Source organism: Cebus imitator, unplaced genomic scaffold (assembly GCF_001604975.1).
Source record: "Cebus imitator isolate Cc_AM_T3 unplaced genomic scaffold, Cebus_imitator-1.0 Scaffold195, whole genome shotgun sequence".
Taxonomy (NCBI): Eukaryota; Metazoa; Chordata; class Mammalia; order Primates; family Cebidae; genus Cebus; species Cebus imitator.
Window position 1 is genome coordinate 2,384,800 of NW_016107510.1, and position 18,468 is coordinate 2,403,267.

The following is an 18,468-nucleotide window of genomic DNA, read 5'->3' on the forward strand; positions in this document are numbered from 1 at the left end:
CAGGAGTTAGAGACCGGCCTGGGCAACATAGGGAAACCCTGTCTCTACAAAATTAGCTGGACGCAGTGGCGCAGGCCTGTAGCCTCAGCCACTCAGAAGGCAGAGGCAGGATAATTGCTTGAGCCCAGGGGGTGGAGGTTGCAGTGAGCTGGGATTGTGCCACTGCACTCCAGCCTAGGCGACACAGCAAGGCTCTCTGTCTTAATCTTTCTCACACGCACCCCCCCCAAAAAGGGGGGGGGGGTACAGAATCCTGCCTGGAAAATCTAAAGACAAAGCATGGATGACATTCTTTAACAAACACATGTGAACCACTTGCTAGATATCAGGCAGTGATCTCCAACAATGATCTTGTGTGGCACTTAGAACAACTTCCTCCTCCTCATCACTCCCATTTTACAGAGAAAGTGAGCACCCAGGCGAAGCACTAGTCCGAGGAGAGGCCAGTATGTGGACAGGCACACTGTCCCAAGGGTCTGGGCTCTTATCCACTGTTCTGTGCTGAGCCTCGGCACAGAGGATGTGGTGTTTCAGCGAGCTGCTACCTGAGGGATAGGATATATCCCCAGGCTTGTGCCAGTCTTTTATCAGCTCTTAGAGGGTAACAACTTATCCAGCCCATACACAGAATGATTAAAAGGGCATGGGCTATGGATGGATCTGCTTGTGAACCTTCCATTTTCCTAGGGCAAGGTATTTAATTTTGGTACATCTTACTTTCCTATCTGTAAAGCGGGGCTAATGTGACCTTACCCAGATTTCTGCGAAGATTAGAAACAAAGTACACAGGCTGCTCAACAGACTGCCTGGTGATGGAAGGATAGGAAGTGCCTAATTTGTAAGAACTGTTGAATATTTACTTGTTTTAAGGCCCAGTGGAGAAAGCTCCGGGCATCTGGACAGTGATTACGAATCCCTCAGAGGCAGTTCCTGCATATGAAATGGTAGACTGGCTGAAGAAAGCTTTATCCACAAACGAGTCTGCTTTCTAGATTTAGCACACGTGGTAGCCCCTGCTTCCACAAAATGGAAAGCAATTTTAGTAAGTGCTTAGTTCAATTAGTTTGTGTCCAGACAAAACTCTCAAGGGCTGTGCATACACAATTGTCATCATGATTACCCACGCACATCTGGAAGGCTTGTTTTTCCAGAAGCCAGAGGCCTAAGCCTAGCTTCTGGTACAAGAACCAGGCGAAATTTCCATTCAGTAGTCTACCACTCACTCCAACTCCTTAGGAAGGGGCTTGAAGTCAATGTATTCTTCTACTGGTGTAGAAGGTCAAAGAAGGGTTGTTCACTTGTCATAGTATTTCTTTTGGTCCATGTTAGCTACCATGGCCATGAGCTCCTTCAGGGAAGCCCATGGGAAGCTCAAGCATCTGCTCTACAAGCTTGGACCCAAATGTCCATCACACCCTAGAGTGACATCCAAAATACTTAGTAACTTAACAACTACAGCATACCAAGATGGTTATATGTGAATCTGAGTGGGAACTCTGGCCTAGAACATTCTCTCAATCCTGCTGGTACTGAAATCAAGAATTCCTTTCAAGAATTGCACCAAAGGATCCACAATGGTAGGAAGGAAGGAACATATATCCAGAATACAATCCAATGAGCCCTGGAACATAAGACTTTGGGGATGCATTGCAGATTCAAGATTATGCTGTTTTTCTTCAGTGGTTTTCCCGTGTGATGTCTTTTATATTTTTCCTGGTTTTTGGCACCCTACTCCCTTCTCCCTCTCGGTTGCCATTTTCCAACCAACCATTCTGTGGGTAGGCATCACTAAAAACTGGTGAGGAGATGGTGACTGCTCTTGGGGAAAATGAGAATGTGTAGTGATTACTCTGTCATGAACTGTTTCCCAAAACTGACTATCACAAACTTGCCCAAAATACATCCACAGCCTTAACCGCAGTTTCTGCATTCCTGTAGAAATTACAACAGCCAAAGATGAAACCTAAGGCAAGATAGATGACAGCGTGATGGAAGGAAAGAGTATACTGAGTGCCTTATCGATCTACCTGCCAGCCTGTGAATGGTGGGTAATAAAAATTTATTGAAAATTAGGGGAAAATCACTTATTCTAATTCTTCTGAAAGGCATTACTGATGTAGCATATGAATAAATCCTTCCTTCTCCAGGAAAAAACTACCAACCTCCCACCAGCCAACCCTCCAAACAGCGCAAATTTAAAAATCTTGCAATTTTATTTGCATATAAAGGCCGCTAGATATAGAATATCACAATAAATTTAAAGAAACAACTGCTTTCCTAAATTTCATTAACAAGGTAACATAAAATAGAATAAAGCTCAACAGCATTTACAATGGGAAAACAGAAATGACTATTAGCGACAATATTTTGTGCTAGCGAAGATTGCATCGACACACAGTGCAAAATGGGAGGGGGAGAGGAAGTAAGAAGACAATTCAGGGTATTTAAATAGAAAGGACAACTAAGCCTTATTTTAGTTAGCTTCCATTGCATCCATTTAAGTCTATACACGCCTGTAACTGTACCTAGATTTAACTCAAGCTCTTTAAGATCTTGAGTTCTGAGAAAATATGTCAGTTCCTTCCGACTTCTGATGTGCTGCTATACAGCATCCCTTTGCAGTTGTACTGTCCTTGGCAATATTAAACTCCTAACATAGTCATAATACACAAAAAATACTTATATATATAAACCCATATTGAAAAGGAGTCTGTATGTTCATTTTTTTAACCGTATGAAATACCTGCTCTTGATAGATTCCATTTCTGTATTTTTAAAGCTAAAATAATTTAAAAGAAACAAACAAACAATGAGACCTTGTATAACCACAATAGGAATCTCACTAGCTACACCATCCTTTAAATGATGGCCATTTTCTTCTTAATGCAGCTTTCTTTATAGTGAGAGTGTGAAGAGAAGTCTTTTCCATGCCTACTTCTGTTGAGAAGATTGCTATAAATCGGGACCACATCTGCAAAGAAAAAGCATTACCAAGAAAACAACAACAAAACATCAAAAATTAAAATATTTCAAACAATACTCTTAAACAGTTGTGCAAATCCGGGTTGGTTTTTAAAACACTGCCTACCTGTTTCTTATTTTTTTTTCTTTCAGCTTAAAGCATATTAAAATAAGACTTTTATCACTTTTTAAAAGAAAGCTTGGCTGTCCTTTGGCGAACACTAACAATTTACAATGGCATGGCCTTTGAGAAAACAGAAGTCATTTTACAAATTCACAATGTTCCTCTGATTTCAGATGGATGCCCCACTTAAAATAAAATAAAATAAAGAAGAAGCACAACCTCTAGCATCATTTGTGTTCCAACAATTTACAAAAAGAACTCACAGGGTTTGGAAATAAGTAAGTGAATGTAAGTTATAATTAGAAAAATGGCAGTTTATAGACCTTCCCTCACATTCCAATAGGGCATTTAGAGCTTCAGGAGCCCTGTGGGTTTGGAAGGTCAAATATAATGGGAGGGTTGGTTGGTTGAAAGCTGACTGTACACGTCGAGGCATTGATGTACGTCGTGTAACCGTCGGTCATGATGCCATAACCTGTGGAGAGAGAGTGTCACATTTACTGTAATATATACAAATGAGAGTGACGGAATGTAGGACTGTCAGACAAGGAAAACAAACAATTTTTGTCAGTGGGCAGTGAGATGAAATTCAATAGAGCCTCCTCAGATATAATGGATATAATGACTTTCAGAAGCTACTGCCCAGTTTTATTCTATTTTCTTTAAATGAGAGAATCCACTCCTTTAACTAAGAATGATTATTTTTTTTCTTTATTTAAATACCAAACTTGTTGAAAAAGGGCTGTAATTCCTTTACTAGGGAGAATAAAGAAAAAACATTTTATTTCCTCCTTTTAAAATAGGATTTTCATTTCAAAGCCTTGTGTTAACTATTGAGTTCTAGGGAAGAAAATGAGTAATATAAGGACTACTCCTTAGCGGCAAACACAACCAAATTCCAAGTGGGATAGGCGGCAGGTGAGAGGGAATGCATACTGCATTAGGAGTTAAGAAACAGTTTACTTATTTAGGAAATAATCTCTTAACTGCCTTTATGAAAGTTAACCATACATGATTTTTGAATTGTGTGGCTTTATTACTAAGTTCCCTTTCATTCAAAAGTGTCAGCTAGTCACATGTCTAAGTGATGTAGAAACATCACCCTGGGACGCTGTTTCCTCAGCTTACCTAGATACTAGATCAAGTGAAAACACATCCTATATGGAATATAAACCTTTTGTGATTTACTGGAGAAAGCTGTTTCCCTAGGTCTTTGGTGTATATGGTCCTTGGATAATTTTCAATATGTTAAAATGTTTGGCATGTTTGCAAGTTTGCACATTTCCCTGAATATCTTATATTTGCCTTATAGCCTCTTCAACTAAGATTGTAATTCTATGCTGGTATCAGGCTCTTATGGCATATAAAAATATAGCTGTGAAAAAAATAAAACCACCAAGATGTATGGAAGTAACTGAAAAGGCTTTTTTTCCACATTTGCTAAAAATTTCTCCAAGTAGGCCTGTGGAGAGCTTAATGAGGGTCAATGGAAAAATCTCTTAAGAAAAGAAAAGAGGCATTTAAAATTTGCGCTGTTTAGTTCTGGGGTCATAAAGTCTTGTTATCTCTCTCCATCAAGAGGTTGGTATTTGCCCTCTTCCTGCCCTCTTCAGCTGTCTTAAGTGAATAAAAGTGAGACAAGTTTATTTGAATACGATCTCCTCTCTTTTAGGCAAGTTTATTATTTTGGGACTTCAGTAGAATTCCTCAATTGTTTGGCTAGTTTAAAGGTAATTAATGATTTTTTTAGAAAAGATAAAATGCAAACTCATAGGCATGCTGCAAGAATTCAGACCCATTTTCAGAATAACAGTCCCCTAGAAATGTTACTTAGTTTAGAAATGAGGTCCCACCTCTCTGGTCTCCCATTCAGGTGTTCCCTTCATCATACCTTAGGGCAGTGCCCTCCTCTTCAGGGAGCACAGCTCAAATCCAGGGCAGGCTGACATCCACTCTCTGGGAGCTGCACCCTGCTTTCCATCCACTCAGCTGGTACCTGCACTTGGAGCAAGCTGAATTTTCTCTGGCCTCAGTAGGATGATTTTCAATATGCTCTTTATTACCTGCCTAACCAGGAAGCTACTGGATTTGCGGGCTTTGAAAAAGCAAACTTTGTTTTTGCTTCCTCAGGCACAGAGCCTTAAACACCTCAACTTGAATGCAGATTCATAAATAACTCCAGGGAGCCGCTATAAGCAGGAGCTGGAGAGAATATAGTAGCTGCCCACGTAAACATGGCCACTGCACACAGCGAGTGTAACTGGGAGAGTCTGGTAGGGACAGAGATCCTCAGGCTCGCTGAAAGAGGGCTTTGTGTCTGTCCTAAAGTCCAGTTACCCCTAATTTGAAAAAGGCAGCTCAGAGAAAACCCAGATCCCTGAAGTTTCCTGTGAGACTTTCAGTTTTGTGAACCTGGCTCAGCTTACCTTGAAAGGCAGAAAAATGGCAACTGGACCAGTTCCCATTTAAGAGAGATTTAATTATTCTGCTTAACCTCAGCCTGAGCTAATAGCTCTGATGATTTCTGAGAAGTCTGATATAGTTTTCTGAGGTTAGTAAGGAAATGTCTTCCTGCAAATGTGTGGGTTCCCGCCGCTTCTGTTACATTATCTTTCATTGGATGTCTCAGCTACTTTTCAGAGACTACCTTGTCTTCCTGAGTCTTTGTGTTAATTCCATATGAAACACAATATTTACAGGTAGGAGGGGACTACAGAGGCTTAAAATAGCTTCTAATATCCAGGCCATTTCTTCTAACTCTCTTAAGGAGAAAATGACTCCTTGTGTACCTCAGGGTTGTTCTAAAGCAGTGGTTATCAAACATTCCTCGTTAAAGCCCTGAGATTTCAGAAGCTGCCGGGGGAGTGCTGGGTTTGCAGTAAAGTAGACCAGACGTGGTTCCTACTTTCCACTCTCCTTACAAGAGAGAAGGTCTATATAAAATATTTATCAGCTTTATATGCAGATGTTTCTCATAAGAGTTCATTTTATAAAAGGCTCCCGCTGCTAAAAAGTTTGAAAACAATGACTCCAGTTAATCCTAGTTGTAGACTGAGTTGGGAATAGTGACATGGCATGTTTTGAATTCTTTCTGCTGTTCTTACCTTCATGGATTCCACCAAACACGTGGAGCTTGGGCCGGACTCGCCTCTGAACCGTGTTTAACAGCTCCACACAGCCCACTCTTTGAAGCTCCTTTGGAACCCAGTCTCGGAAACCTAAGGGCAAAATGCAATCAATACGCTTAATTTTCTTTCTTCAGGTAAGGTTTCATTTAGACTTTCAGGAAGCCATAACTCACAGAAGGTTTATTACATTATCTGTAATCCTAGCTTCTCCATTAAAGCTCACAATGGCTTTTAAGAAACTTTTCACTCGTCACTTCGTCTTCTTTAGGTTCTTGAAATTTTTTTTTTTTGCTTTCCATTTTTTTCTTCCTGTTAATTAACATTTTTTTTTTCTTTAAGAGATTTGATTTATTCAGCGATGGGTTTCAAATCTTCTTCATGAGCTCAATGACATTTATTCCCGGCAGTCCCATAATATCTCTTTCTCCCTCAATTCAGTTACTTTCTCTTTGTTGCATCTTTCTTATAGCAGTTTACTTCTAAGATGGTTCAAAGAAGAAGGACCAGGAGGGGCTGCCTGTAAACTGGTCATGAGATACCTGGCTCTCTTTAGGTACACTAACTTTTACCCCTTGTGGTTCCCGATGACCAAAGCTTTGGAAAGCCAGTTTGTTCCTGCGGTCCCGTCCTCTCCAGCTACAGGCAACAATGTGACCTCATGGTGGCATCCAGCAAGCTGGGGCTAATTGACTACTTTTAAAGTAAAAGCCACTTAGTTCTACACTTAATGCAGAAAATCCATAAAAACTGACATCAATTATAGCAAAAGTCAGCTATCTGGATGGTTATGGCCTGGAATTGGAATCCATACGCCTCAGCAGGATAGGGCATAAAAAGGCAGGTAGGATGAAAGGCTAAATCGTAATCTCTGGAAATCCATTCCACAGAGCCATTAGGTTATTTCTATTATTTAGAAATAACAGGGCAGTAAGGAACAGCTTTCTGCTTTGTTGGGCCAAACTGCAGACGTGAATGTTTAGTGTCTCTATAAAGACACATTTGCTGGGGGGTGAGGAATGACCAGAGAGTCTGAGAACACATGAAAATTGGGGCCCTAGCAAAAATCTACCCAGCATTTTCAAAACTTTTTCAATGGGGGAAAACCTTAGTCTACATTGATTGGCATATTACCTCATGCATGTGTTTTTCCTGAAGGAGGAAAATACTTCATTGCATATGCAAACATCTGAGAAAGCATCTTGCTCGTACCATAACAGTGAAGTCCCATGGCACTGTGACTCCCCTCACCAGTAGGAAAAAATTCAAGGCCAGTCTCTCCACTCCCCTCTCCAAAGTTGTGTTTTCACAAGAATCTCAATAGCTGTATTAACTAAGGTTCAATGTTACCTTATTAAAACTTTGCCTGACCTTTTATTTGGGAAGTCCTTGACGTAGCTCTCACTCTGCTCGACCCACAGCCACTCTCTCATTTACTCCATCTTTACCATAAAGATAGGGATGCTAGCTACTAAGAGTTCCTGAGCTGACTGAAATCCTTGGAAGTGTAGAATTCAGACTTACTCTTATTGCCATTTGCTTTAATACCAAAATTAATGACTTGATAAAGTTTGTTTTGTTCAAAGTTATATTCCAAATAATACCCCAGCCATGTAAACGTTCTCTGCTGAAGATGTCCCAGTCCCTTGAAATAAACAGCCAAAGGGAAATCATGCCTGCACCCAATTAGGCTGTTCAGGCAAAAGGATGAAGGTAGCTGTAACGATAACTCTGTAGGGTGCTCTCAATGGTTAACTCATGCTGATCGGAATATTTAGCTAGCAATTTAATGATGTTGCTACTCTAATGGTTGTAAAACAGGGAACTTAATTAATGAGGACTTGATAAAGGTTGTTGACAAGTGTAATATTTTAAAACATGGGTTGGGGCGATCTGGGGATGAGAAAAAAGCATGGGAATAGTGACTCTGAAGTGTTAAAAAACTGCGGATCCTGTGGAAACCTGTACAATTCCCATGTCTGCAACAGAGCTGGCTCTTCTTCTCTTGCTTCCGTCATTACTAAAATGTGCCACTATGGCTTCCGCCGTGGTGCTCCCTTCCACTGTTTCTTTGTGAAACATGGACCACTTCCCTTGTAAGAGAGGGAAAGCAGCACCAAGTGTCTTGGTGGAGAAAATATCTACAAAGATTAAATTTGCATTAGGAAATGAATGTTAGTCTTTTAAATTTATTTTTGGGGATGGCAGAGGAGGAAAGCAACATGGATAAAAACGCTAAACCACAAGAAAATTTGTGGAAATTATATTTGTATAAAATGTTTTCCCCCTCTCCAAACCAAGATGATTAAGAAACTCTTTTAGCACTATACACTGAAAAATTTGTTAAAAGGGTAGATTTCATGTTATGTATGTGTGCGTTTTAGCCACAATTTTAAAAAGAAAGAAAAAAGAGAACACTCTTCTATTAAAAGTGGAACGTCTGAATTTCCTGAGCACACCGCAGTTGTTTACAAAGGGTCCTCGCATAATGAGTACTGAGTAGATGTGGTATCAGGGTGGTAGTCCTGTTTTGTAGCTAAACCACAGATAACAAGCTCATGAAAAATTAGAAGGTGGTAAGTCAAATGATCCTTCTCTGACCCATAATGTGGATCACTAGCGGGTAGGCTTCGAAGCACACAGACCATATAAATCTGGATGCAGGCTCCATGTTCCTCTAGGACGAGCATCCTTAAGCAACTTTCAGCATAAGTTCTTACTGAAATACCTTAGCTTAAAAAAAAAATGATTCTTTTCTAAAATTATCAGCTCAAATGTTAAACTTTAAAGGTCTCCCAGGTTCCAGCATTATATGGAAAAGGAAAATGAGCTCCTTTGAACACAAATTTCTATCATTTCATTGCCATTCAAAAGCCCTGTGATTGGGGGGTCCGTGTCTTCCTTCCTTTCTCCACCCACCCCCTTACTCCAAAGTGAATACAGTTCTAAAATAAATTACCAAGCTCAAAAGACTGTGGTGCACCATGCTCATTTGATTTTTCCCTGACTTGACTAAATCAAAAAATTTAATTTCAAGAACACCTGTAAGCCCAGCAGAACTGCTGAGTTTAATTATCATACTGAGTTTCTTTAAAGATATTGACTTTTCTTTTCATATTCACTTTTTTTTTTTTTTTGGAGGAAAATGATTATGTCCCTGAAGCATTATTCATTATGCCTGGAAAAAAAGCATCTGGATGACAAAGGACAACCTTTGCTTCACTTACCTAGAGGAGGTCCATGTGTCATGAGTATGTCAATGCCCTCAGGGATGAGGTTCCACTTGTCCAGCAGAGACTGACCTCTGGGTAGGTTAAAGCCCCATCCATTAAACCACGGGGTCCTTTGGGGGAGATAATGCACATGGTATCAGGCCAGCAGAGCCACGGCTCTGCTCTGCAATATTTCTCTCTCGCACATTCCCCCACGGTTTGCATTGCTCTCTTTTCTCTTTTTGATGGTTGGCCCTGGCAGCAGGATGCTTTTTTGTTGACTGCTTCAAAACCAATCCATTTGAAAGCAAGCGTGGAGCCTACGAATTGTTCCACTAGAAAGGGGCACAGGAGCCTTTACAGTGGAGACTTTCCCAGCAGGCCTCTATCAAAATCTTGACAATGCTTTGTCTTCCCCCAAATCTCAGTGCTTCCTAAGATACCCAGCCCCGATCCAAAGCATTTCCACCCTTCCTGTAGTGCCTCAGAGCTAAGAAATTCTGCAGTTCTCCTTCTCCCTCCCAATTACTGTGGAACTACTTCTCCAGAAAGATTCTCACTAAAGTCCTTGGAGAAATGGATAAGGGCTCTGATACAGACACCTCTGTCCATTGAGATGGTCTGAATACCCTGGAGTGACATTTCTGAAAAAACATGGGGGCTCTGAAAAGTGAGAAGGAACATAGTGAACAAAAAGTAAATATAGAACTTTTCTCCTGCCACCAAAGGGAAGATTTGGGGACATCTTTGGTCACTCTGGAATCCACTCTCCTGACAACATGAGCCTTTTGCCATCAGAGGAACTTCTGCTCTAGGAATGAGTTTTTGAGACTGATGTTCCATGTAAAAGGGAATGGAGTCTTTGTCCATCCATTGAGCATTTCTAATTGGTGTTAAAAATGTCTCTACCATTTAAAATACAAGTAATGGAAGACTGATCAATTTCTCTCTGCAAATACTATAGTCTAAATCACATTAGAAGTACGTAGTTCCCAGTGTTATCGTATTCCCAAACATCTAGATCTTATCGGTATTCTTTAAAACTGTTCTCTTTTGTTCTGTGAGTAAATTCCAATTTGCCAAGGCATACTTATAAAAGACAAGTTGATCAATTTTCTGGCCAAGTCAAACTTTCCTTTTCAGCTTAACCTGCCCCTTCCATGACAAACGAAAGAGGTAAGCCTGTGTATAAAGTGACCCTAACCTTGTCAGACACAACTAATCAAATGGATTAAAGCCAGTCACTGGCCAGACTAAGCAGATTCTTTCAAGAATTTGAACGTAGAAACACTGACACAGCATTCATTTGGTGGTGGACATGTATAGTCAAGCCCAGAGGGAGAAGAATGGTCATTAAAAGCCATGCGAAAATCTGTGTAACAGGTGCAAACCTCAGTTCACACTGAGATGGTTGAGAAAGTTCCAGAGAGAAGAGACTGTGTGGCCTTACCAAGAAAAGAAGAAACTAGGAAAGTATCAGACTTGCTTCCTCACCACTTTCCAAGTCCTTAAGTCATGCCCAAGGTGCTTACTTGTAATAAAAATATGAATATGAGAATAATACTTATTATAGCTATTATTTAATGCTTTTTCTGTGTCAAGGTACCATTTTCAGCACTTTATTTATATAAATTCATTTAAGCCTCACAACAGACTCATGAGGTGGGCACTATTATCATCTCTACTTTACAATGTGGAAACTGAGGCACAGAGAGGTTAGGTAAACACTATTAATAACTTGGCTATAAACCTAGGCAGACTGCTTCCAAAATCTTTACCACCATGCAATTCCTCTTCTTATATACTATCTGAATTAATTTACTCCTTGCTCAGGGTGAGACTTTTCTGTACTCTTTCAAGTTTGGACATCTTGTTGCTTGAAGCCTAATGATCTCTGAACTGGAATAATATATCAATTTCATGGTTCTGAAATCCAGTAATAACATGGTGGAATGAATACCTATTGCTTTTTCCTGTTCAGATCTTTCCCCCTTGTTTTGGTGACAACTTGTGAGTTTCCTTTGGAGAACCCCTCCCTTTCCCACTCAATACATGTGCTTCTTGTAAGACTGACTCCATCCCTGCTCTAGAATGAGGCTTAGCGATATATATATATAAGCATACATGACCCAAGTTAGGTCAATGAGAGTCACCCTCAGGCTTTGGCATGTGCTATCTAAGAAGAGCTCATGGTTTTCTCTCTGGAATCCTGAGTTTTAAGACCTATGTGAGCCCTGAATTGCCTGAGACCTATTTTATCTGTCCTATAGATAGCCCCAGCTTGAGAAACCATCACAAAGAAACCCATGGCAAAAAAAAAGAGCGCTCTAATGATATTGTTGGACATGTGAATCCAGCCGAACTTGAAGCCAGTTGAACTTTTCCTTCTAAAAGCTGATAAAATCTTGTTCCTTTTATTAATTTTAGTTAGGTCCTGTTTCTTGAAACTTAAAACATCCTAATATATATAATTATTGTATGTACCTGAGGTCAGCAATAATGCCTCCTCCACTCCTAGATGTCCACATCCTAATATCTAGAACCTGTGAATGTTACTGTACATGGCAAAGGGAAATTAAGGTCACTGATGGAATTCAGCTGACCTGAAAATAGGAAGATTATCCAGGATTATCTAGGTCAGTCTAGTGTAACCCCAAGAGTCCCTAAAAGTGGAGGAGGGAGGTGGAAAAGAAGATCAAAGTGATGCAATGTGAGAAGGACTCAACCTGCTATTGATGGCTTTGAAGACAAAAGAAGGAGACCAGGAGGCAAGGAAAGTGGGCAACCGGTAGAAGCTGGAAAAGTTAAGAAAAACCCAGATCTTCCTATAGAGCCTCCACCAAAAAAAAAAAAAAAAAAAAAAAACAATACAGCACTGCTGCCACCTGGATTTTAGTCCAGTGAGACCCACGTCAGACTTTTGATCAACGTATTTGGAAGATAAATATGTGTTGTTAGAAGCCACTAAAGTTGCTGTGACTTGTTGGAGAAGAAATAGAAAACTGATACAGTACCTAAAATGTCTGAGCTGGCTATAAAATGCAGGGACCGGGAGTGGCCCTGTGCCTCGGCTGACATTTGGCACATGCTCAGTCAACACAGCCCATCCCAGCCACACTGCCTTGCTCAGCTAGATACAGTGCTTTTAAAGAGGAGAAGGCAGTGTTCTCTCTCTTCAATTTGCTTGGGAGGCACCTGGCACTGGAGTTCTGGGGATAATGCCAGGTATTCCCTTTTAAGAGTTCAATGAGTCGGTCTTTCTCTTTCTTGTCCTCTAAGATTCCCCACATTCAGGTTCTTAAACATTTTTACTGGAGTCTCAAATAGAGCTCTTCTGGTTTGGAATGCCCATCCTTCCCCTTCATTTTACAGTGACTCTCTTCTAAGGTTTGTCTTAAAAGTAAAAACAAAACAAAAAGGCAACTTCGAAACCCAGTGAAAACTCAGTGAGAATTTTGGACAAAGAGAGACAGAGAAAAATTAGTAAAAGCATCTGTTTTGCTAGATTTTGAAAGCAAGCTTCTGGGCCTATGGTTCTCATCTGGATGTCTGATAAAGAAGGGTTTTAACAAGTCCCAAGCACACTCCAGTAGTTGGTACAAAAAGAGGATCTGATTTCGCTGTCAGTGTCTTTCAGAGGACAGTCAACCTCTGAACCCACAGGACACCCAGGGGCTTCCAGAGGCAAAGGAACAGCACTTAATTTTTTCAGTCTTTCCAGTTTTCCCTTACAGAATTTTCTCTTAAAATCACACAGCCACATTCCCCCAGGAAATCCTCAGTTTTATAAGTGCTCTGTAAAAGATAAGACAAACGCACGGTCCATATTTATAGAGACCCTGAATTTCATTTGGTTAATGTTAAGCTTGTGACAAAATCCAGAAGTTTCCAAGTTAAGGGTGAAGTTTAAAAATGTCTGGCTTTTATTTTAACTCAGATCCGTATGTGTATGTGAAGTTGAGTAGTTATATTCCAGGAAAAAAAAAAAAAAAAAAAAACATGTATCATGTCCTTGATGTGTGTTTATATACAGCTTTTACATAAATTATTGGATTTAGTTCTTTGCAGTAATTTTTAAGCTAGGTATTATCAGCTCTATTTTTAGTTAAAAACCTGAACATCAGTGATATCAAGTAACTTGTCTATGTTCCTAGAACCAGTAAGTAGTACAGCCAAAATCTGAACTCAGGTCTGCAGGCTCCAAAGCCTGGGCTCTTCCCTTGCACAATGACAACCAAAACCGTACAGCCCAATTTCAGTTTTTGCTCTCACATATGTAAAATAAAAATAAGGCTGCTCCACGCAGTCTCTTAGTCTGTGTACTGTACAACTCCAAGAGGTGCCATGGAATTGAGGTGGCCCTCAGTAAAAACATAGTATGATATGGCCGTTCTGGGGGCTTTCCAGTCCTCTAAACCCTCTAGGTAAGACAGTGCCACAAGTCAGTGGCAGGCAATGGGAAAAGTAGCCCACTGATGGATCCCAGAATTATTCCAGCATGGCATAACAAATGGGGCATACAGAAGTGAGGAGATGCGTGTGCTAGTTCTCATGCTGAAATTAATTCATTGACTCACTTGAATCTTAGGTTAGCAAAAGCTCCTCGCTGGTTCGATTTCCTCATCTGAGAAATGAATGAGTAGGTGGACTCAGTTACTGGATTTCAAGATTGCTTTTAGGTTGTAGAAATCTTATGCAGAAGTGCAATGCACAAAGCAGGCAAATGCAAAGTTGGGAACTGGGAAGAAGGGACTTAGGGCCTGCTCACTCACTCAGCTACCTCCTCCTTTTCAACCTGCACCCCTGAGCACAGCTGGCCAAACCTGGCACTTGATGATATTTCCATGATCTAAAAATCCTGATATTTTATAATTCTGTGCAGATTACCCATGTTCTGAGTAATTGCAGTGAATTGCTCTCAGTGAGTTACCTAAACTGCTTATGAAGGACCAGCTACAGTGTGAGAGAAATATATAGAGAGCAGAGACTGAATGTGTCAGTACCAATGAATAATGCTTTATCCAGTTGAGTTTCAACCTGAAACATGAAACCCCAGCAGTGAGCCCATCAGGGGTTCACTGGAAAATATGTGCACAGCCAACCTCCAGAGCCCCACAATGGGTTTTGTTGTGTAGCAATGGGGGGCGAAGGGGGAAAGGGAGGAGGGGGAATCCAAGGGAACAATGCCTATTGCCTCGGCCAAAGGACTTAATAATTAGCTCTGACTAACAAATACCACATAGGAACCAACTTTTAAGAAAATGTCCCACAAAGCACCCTATTGCCAGTAGGCCAATTTGAGCCTGCAACCTATCCCCTCCTTGGGAGGGATTAGAAAACTAGAAGGAAGGGGAGCAACTCCATCTGCCTGAAGTCACTGAACCAAAGACTCGGATGGATGGAAGCTGAGGATGCTTTCAAGGCACCCTCCCCCTTCCTCTTGAAATTGCAAGCACTTGGCCTCCCTGGGCTGAAATTCCAGGGGCAGGGGCTAAGGGAGTTAACACCGGCAGAACTTACTCCAAACAATGTCAATACAAAACAGGTTTTCTATATGGAGGCAAGTTGAGATGAAATCGCTGCAAAGGTCATCTGTGTTTGCTGTACACAGTACAGTGATGCAGGCAGAAGGGAGCTGCCAAGCCATAAATCCAGGGAGGCTTGGACAGGGGAACAGCTATTTACTCCCTGACAAACTTCAGTGGGGGCTGGGTGCATCCTAGGAAAGGAGGATTTGGAAACCGGAAGCTGGTGCCTGTTATCATCAGGAGGGCTACTCAGGACCACAGCCCTAGTGTTACATATCAACGTCCACAAATTTTCAATGGACAGACAAGTCCTGAGCTCTCTGCATCACAAAGACTTGGGTTCTTATTACTGTGGTCTCCTGGGCACCTTCTGCAGGGATTATGGCTTGGAAGCCTTGGGGCAGCTCTGCTGGGATTTGGCACAGAAGCTGTGAAGGGGAAAGTATAAAGATCACATAGCACCCAGACTTCAGGGGCTGGCTGGCTGGCTGGCTGGCTGTGCCACTTAGCGTAATGAGGACCTGCAGGCTCTTTAAAAGTTAGCCATTCTTATTTTGAAAGGCAGTGGTTAAGAGAATGGATTATGGAGTCAAGCAGACCCACGTTCAAGTTCTAGACTGGCCAATTTTTGGCTCCTCTGGACTTCAGTTTTTACAAATAAAAACAAACTGTTTGCCCATGTGAATAAAGTGGGTGAACTTATACAAAATTTTTGGCACAGAAAGTTAATGTGCAGCTTTTAATTTACATATGATATATATTAACACATACATGTAGGTGTGTGTACATATATATGTGTATATACACATTCATTTTTTTCTTCCTAGAATTTCCCAAACAATGGCTCATCAAATCATAGATCATCCTGCTCAAGACTTTTGAAAAGTCCCCAGTGAATAAGCAAGTATTAATATGGCTAGACAGAACCTGATTTCATCTGGCTGATTACTTATTAAAAGGTACTTCCTCAGTTCACTTTTGAGTGGAAGTTTCTCAGAAAGGCATTCACTCACTCGTTCACTTGCTCACTCTCTCACTGGCTCAGTCTTGCATAGACAATTCTGTGGAATGCAAGAGCACAGGGCAAAACGGTTAGTCAAGGCTGCTTAGCCAGTTAGTACAGGTGGTTAGATTTTGACAAGATCTTAAATTGAAGAAGTTCAGACAAGGGGTTACTTTGGGTCCTTGGAATATTTATAATAGGGGGCACAGAGAGGTTCACCAGAGGAATTGACAAGCTACTAATTAATGCCATCACTGCTTCCTGGCACCTCCATTAAGCAAAACTCAGAAACCAGGAGCCAATTTTCACATACACTTTCTTTTCTAAATGGTAGCCCTTCTGAATTGCAACCTTCTTCATGCCTGGCACTCCCAGCCGCCATAGGCCCCTCTCCAACTGCACGTCACACCAGGTCCAAGAGAAGCTAATTTAACCACCGCTGGTTAAAATCATACTGCACTTCACAGTGCCTTTCACATGCCATGAAGCTGTCATGATAATTCTTGATCTCTAGCTCACCTGACAGCTCAGCCCTCCCTTGACTGCAAAGCTTCCCCGTCAGTTAGAAATAGCAGTTTCCCTGGCACCAGATGTGTCATCCTGAATATCCAGATGAAAGGCAGATACCTGGCCCCTGCTCCCTCCCCTCCCTGCCTCATTTTCCCTTCTTAGCTCTGGATTTTGTTTAAGAAGGCAGTGTACCACCCCACCTCCAGCTCCCAAGTCCCTCCTCTGGGCAGCCTGGAAGTTCCTCTTCTGCACAATTAAAAAGATGTCTTGGATTAGCCCACAGAGCCACTTCACATCTTGTGCAGCAAAGAGGCACACACACCAAATGACATTGCTAGGAGAGGAAAGGAAAACTTAACATCAGGGCAAGATTTCCACCCCTGTGCAGCTGCTTGTGAAGCCTGGCTAGCCCGAACCACCGGCCCAGCTGCCTCCAATGGGCAGTGCTGGCTTCTCTCTCACCAGCTGTCTGGTCCCATCTCTTCACTATGACTTTGTAGCTTGGTCTTTCCTTATGAGGTCCTTGGGATGAAAAGAGATACTGTTTTGATAAAGGGCAAGCCTGGGTGAATAATGCAGTCTGTGTGTCATGGGCAGGAAAGGAACAAATTGTGCCTGAGGTGGTCACCTGGGTCCCATGAACTACTCATGGGGGCTTTTTAAACCCAGGCAGCCCACGCAGACATCTTTACAAACACACCCGCTGTGTCCCCTTTTTGTAACTAATAAAGAACAAGTGTCAGAATTAAGCCTCTGTTACCGATTTTCTTTTCCCCTGCTGGAAAGGAGGTGGTGTAAGCAGAGCTTGCTGTAGAAACCAAGAAACAAAAGACATCATGACCAGTTTTCAAACTTAGTGTGCCCTGAATTATTAACAATAATCTTACAGTGTCTGCCCAGCCCTCTCAAGCATACCTGCCTTTAATCTTGTAAACAAGTTCATAGCAGGAAGAGGAGTATTTTCAATCTGTTTCCTTCTACACGGCTGTAAGGGACACAAAGCCCATCCATCATGCAAAGAGAGCCTGACAGGGCAGAGGAAAGATCATGGCAGGACTTCTGTCTTGGTGGACAGGTGAGGCAGATTTTGGACATGACTTGATGCTTACGTAAGTGGCTCTTTGTTTTGCTGCTGCAGAAATCAGAGGACAAGGTACCAAGGTGCCCTCAGTTAAAACAATGGCTGGTCCTGCTCAGCCTGGGGACCCTGACAAGAGGAAAGGCGGTGAACTTAGCAGCCCCCAGTGTCCAATTGGACCAGCACTGATGTCCAATCCCTGGCAGGAAGAATTCCTCAAACAGGACTATCACAGCTCCTGTTACCCAGGTTTGAAAGAAAGAGGGAGGCTTAACAGATGGAGAGAAGTAGATGTAAAGAAAAGAGGTATTTGTCTTCCCTCTCCTTTTTCTGTGGCAGTCTTTTTATTGTGATAAAATATACATAACACAAAATTTACCATTATAACTACTTAAGGTGTATAATTCAGCAGAAATAAGTATTCAGTTGGTGCAAAAGTAATTGCGGTTTTTGCCATTACTTTCACCACCACTATCCATCCCCAAATTCTTTTCAGCATCCTAAATAGAAGATCTGTACCCATTAACCACTAACTCCTCCATTTCTTCTCCCCCAGGCCCTAGTAACCACTATTATACTTTGTCTTTAATGATTCTAGGTACTTCATCGAAGTGGAATCAGACAGTAATAGTCCTTTTGTGTCTGGCTTATTTCATCATGCATAATGTTGTCAAGCTTCTTCCACATTGTAGCATGTGTTAGAAATTCATTCCTTTTTATGGCTGAATGATCTGCCATTGTATGGGTATGCAGAGTTCATTTTTCTTTCCATCTAACAGGGTTTCTGAATGCCCAGTATGTGCCAGGCACTAAGCTTGACCACAGGGAGACCCAGGTATAAGTCCCAGTCCCTTCCTTCCTTCCTTCCTTTCTTTCTTTCCTTCCTTTCTTTCTTTCTTCCTTCCTTTCTTCCTTCCTTCCTTCCTT

The 18,468-nt window shown here is 41.5% G+C and overlaps 1 protein-coding gene across 4 annotated transcripts in view; it reads right to left on the minus strand.

Annotated features, from left to right (window-relative positions):
* Positions 1-2,194: 2,194 nt before the first annotated feature.
* MPPED2 (metallophosphoesterase domain containing 2) overlaps positions 2,195-18,468 on the minus strand; it is a 177,367-nt gene continuing 161,093 nt past the window's right edge. For all 4 annotated transcript variants that reach the window (XM_037745217.1, XM_017547096.2, XM_017547098.2 and 1 more), the window contains exons 5-7: positions 9,438-9,553; positions 6,190-6,303; positions 2,195-3,560 (exon numbers count right to left, since the gene is read on the minus strand). In XM_037745217.1, the coding sequence (XP_037601145.1) occupies positions 3,442-3,560; positions 6,190-6,303; positions 9,438-9,553 (349 nt within the window). In that variant the 3' untranslated portion in view covers positions 2,195-3,441. The remainder of the gene's footprint in view (positions 3,561-6,189; positions 6,304-9,437; positions 9,554-18,468) is intronic.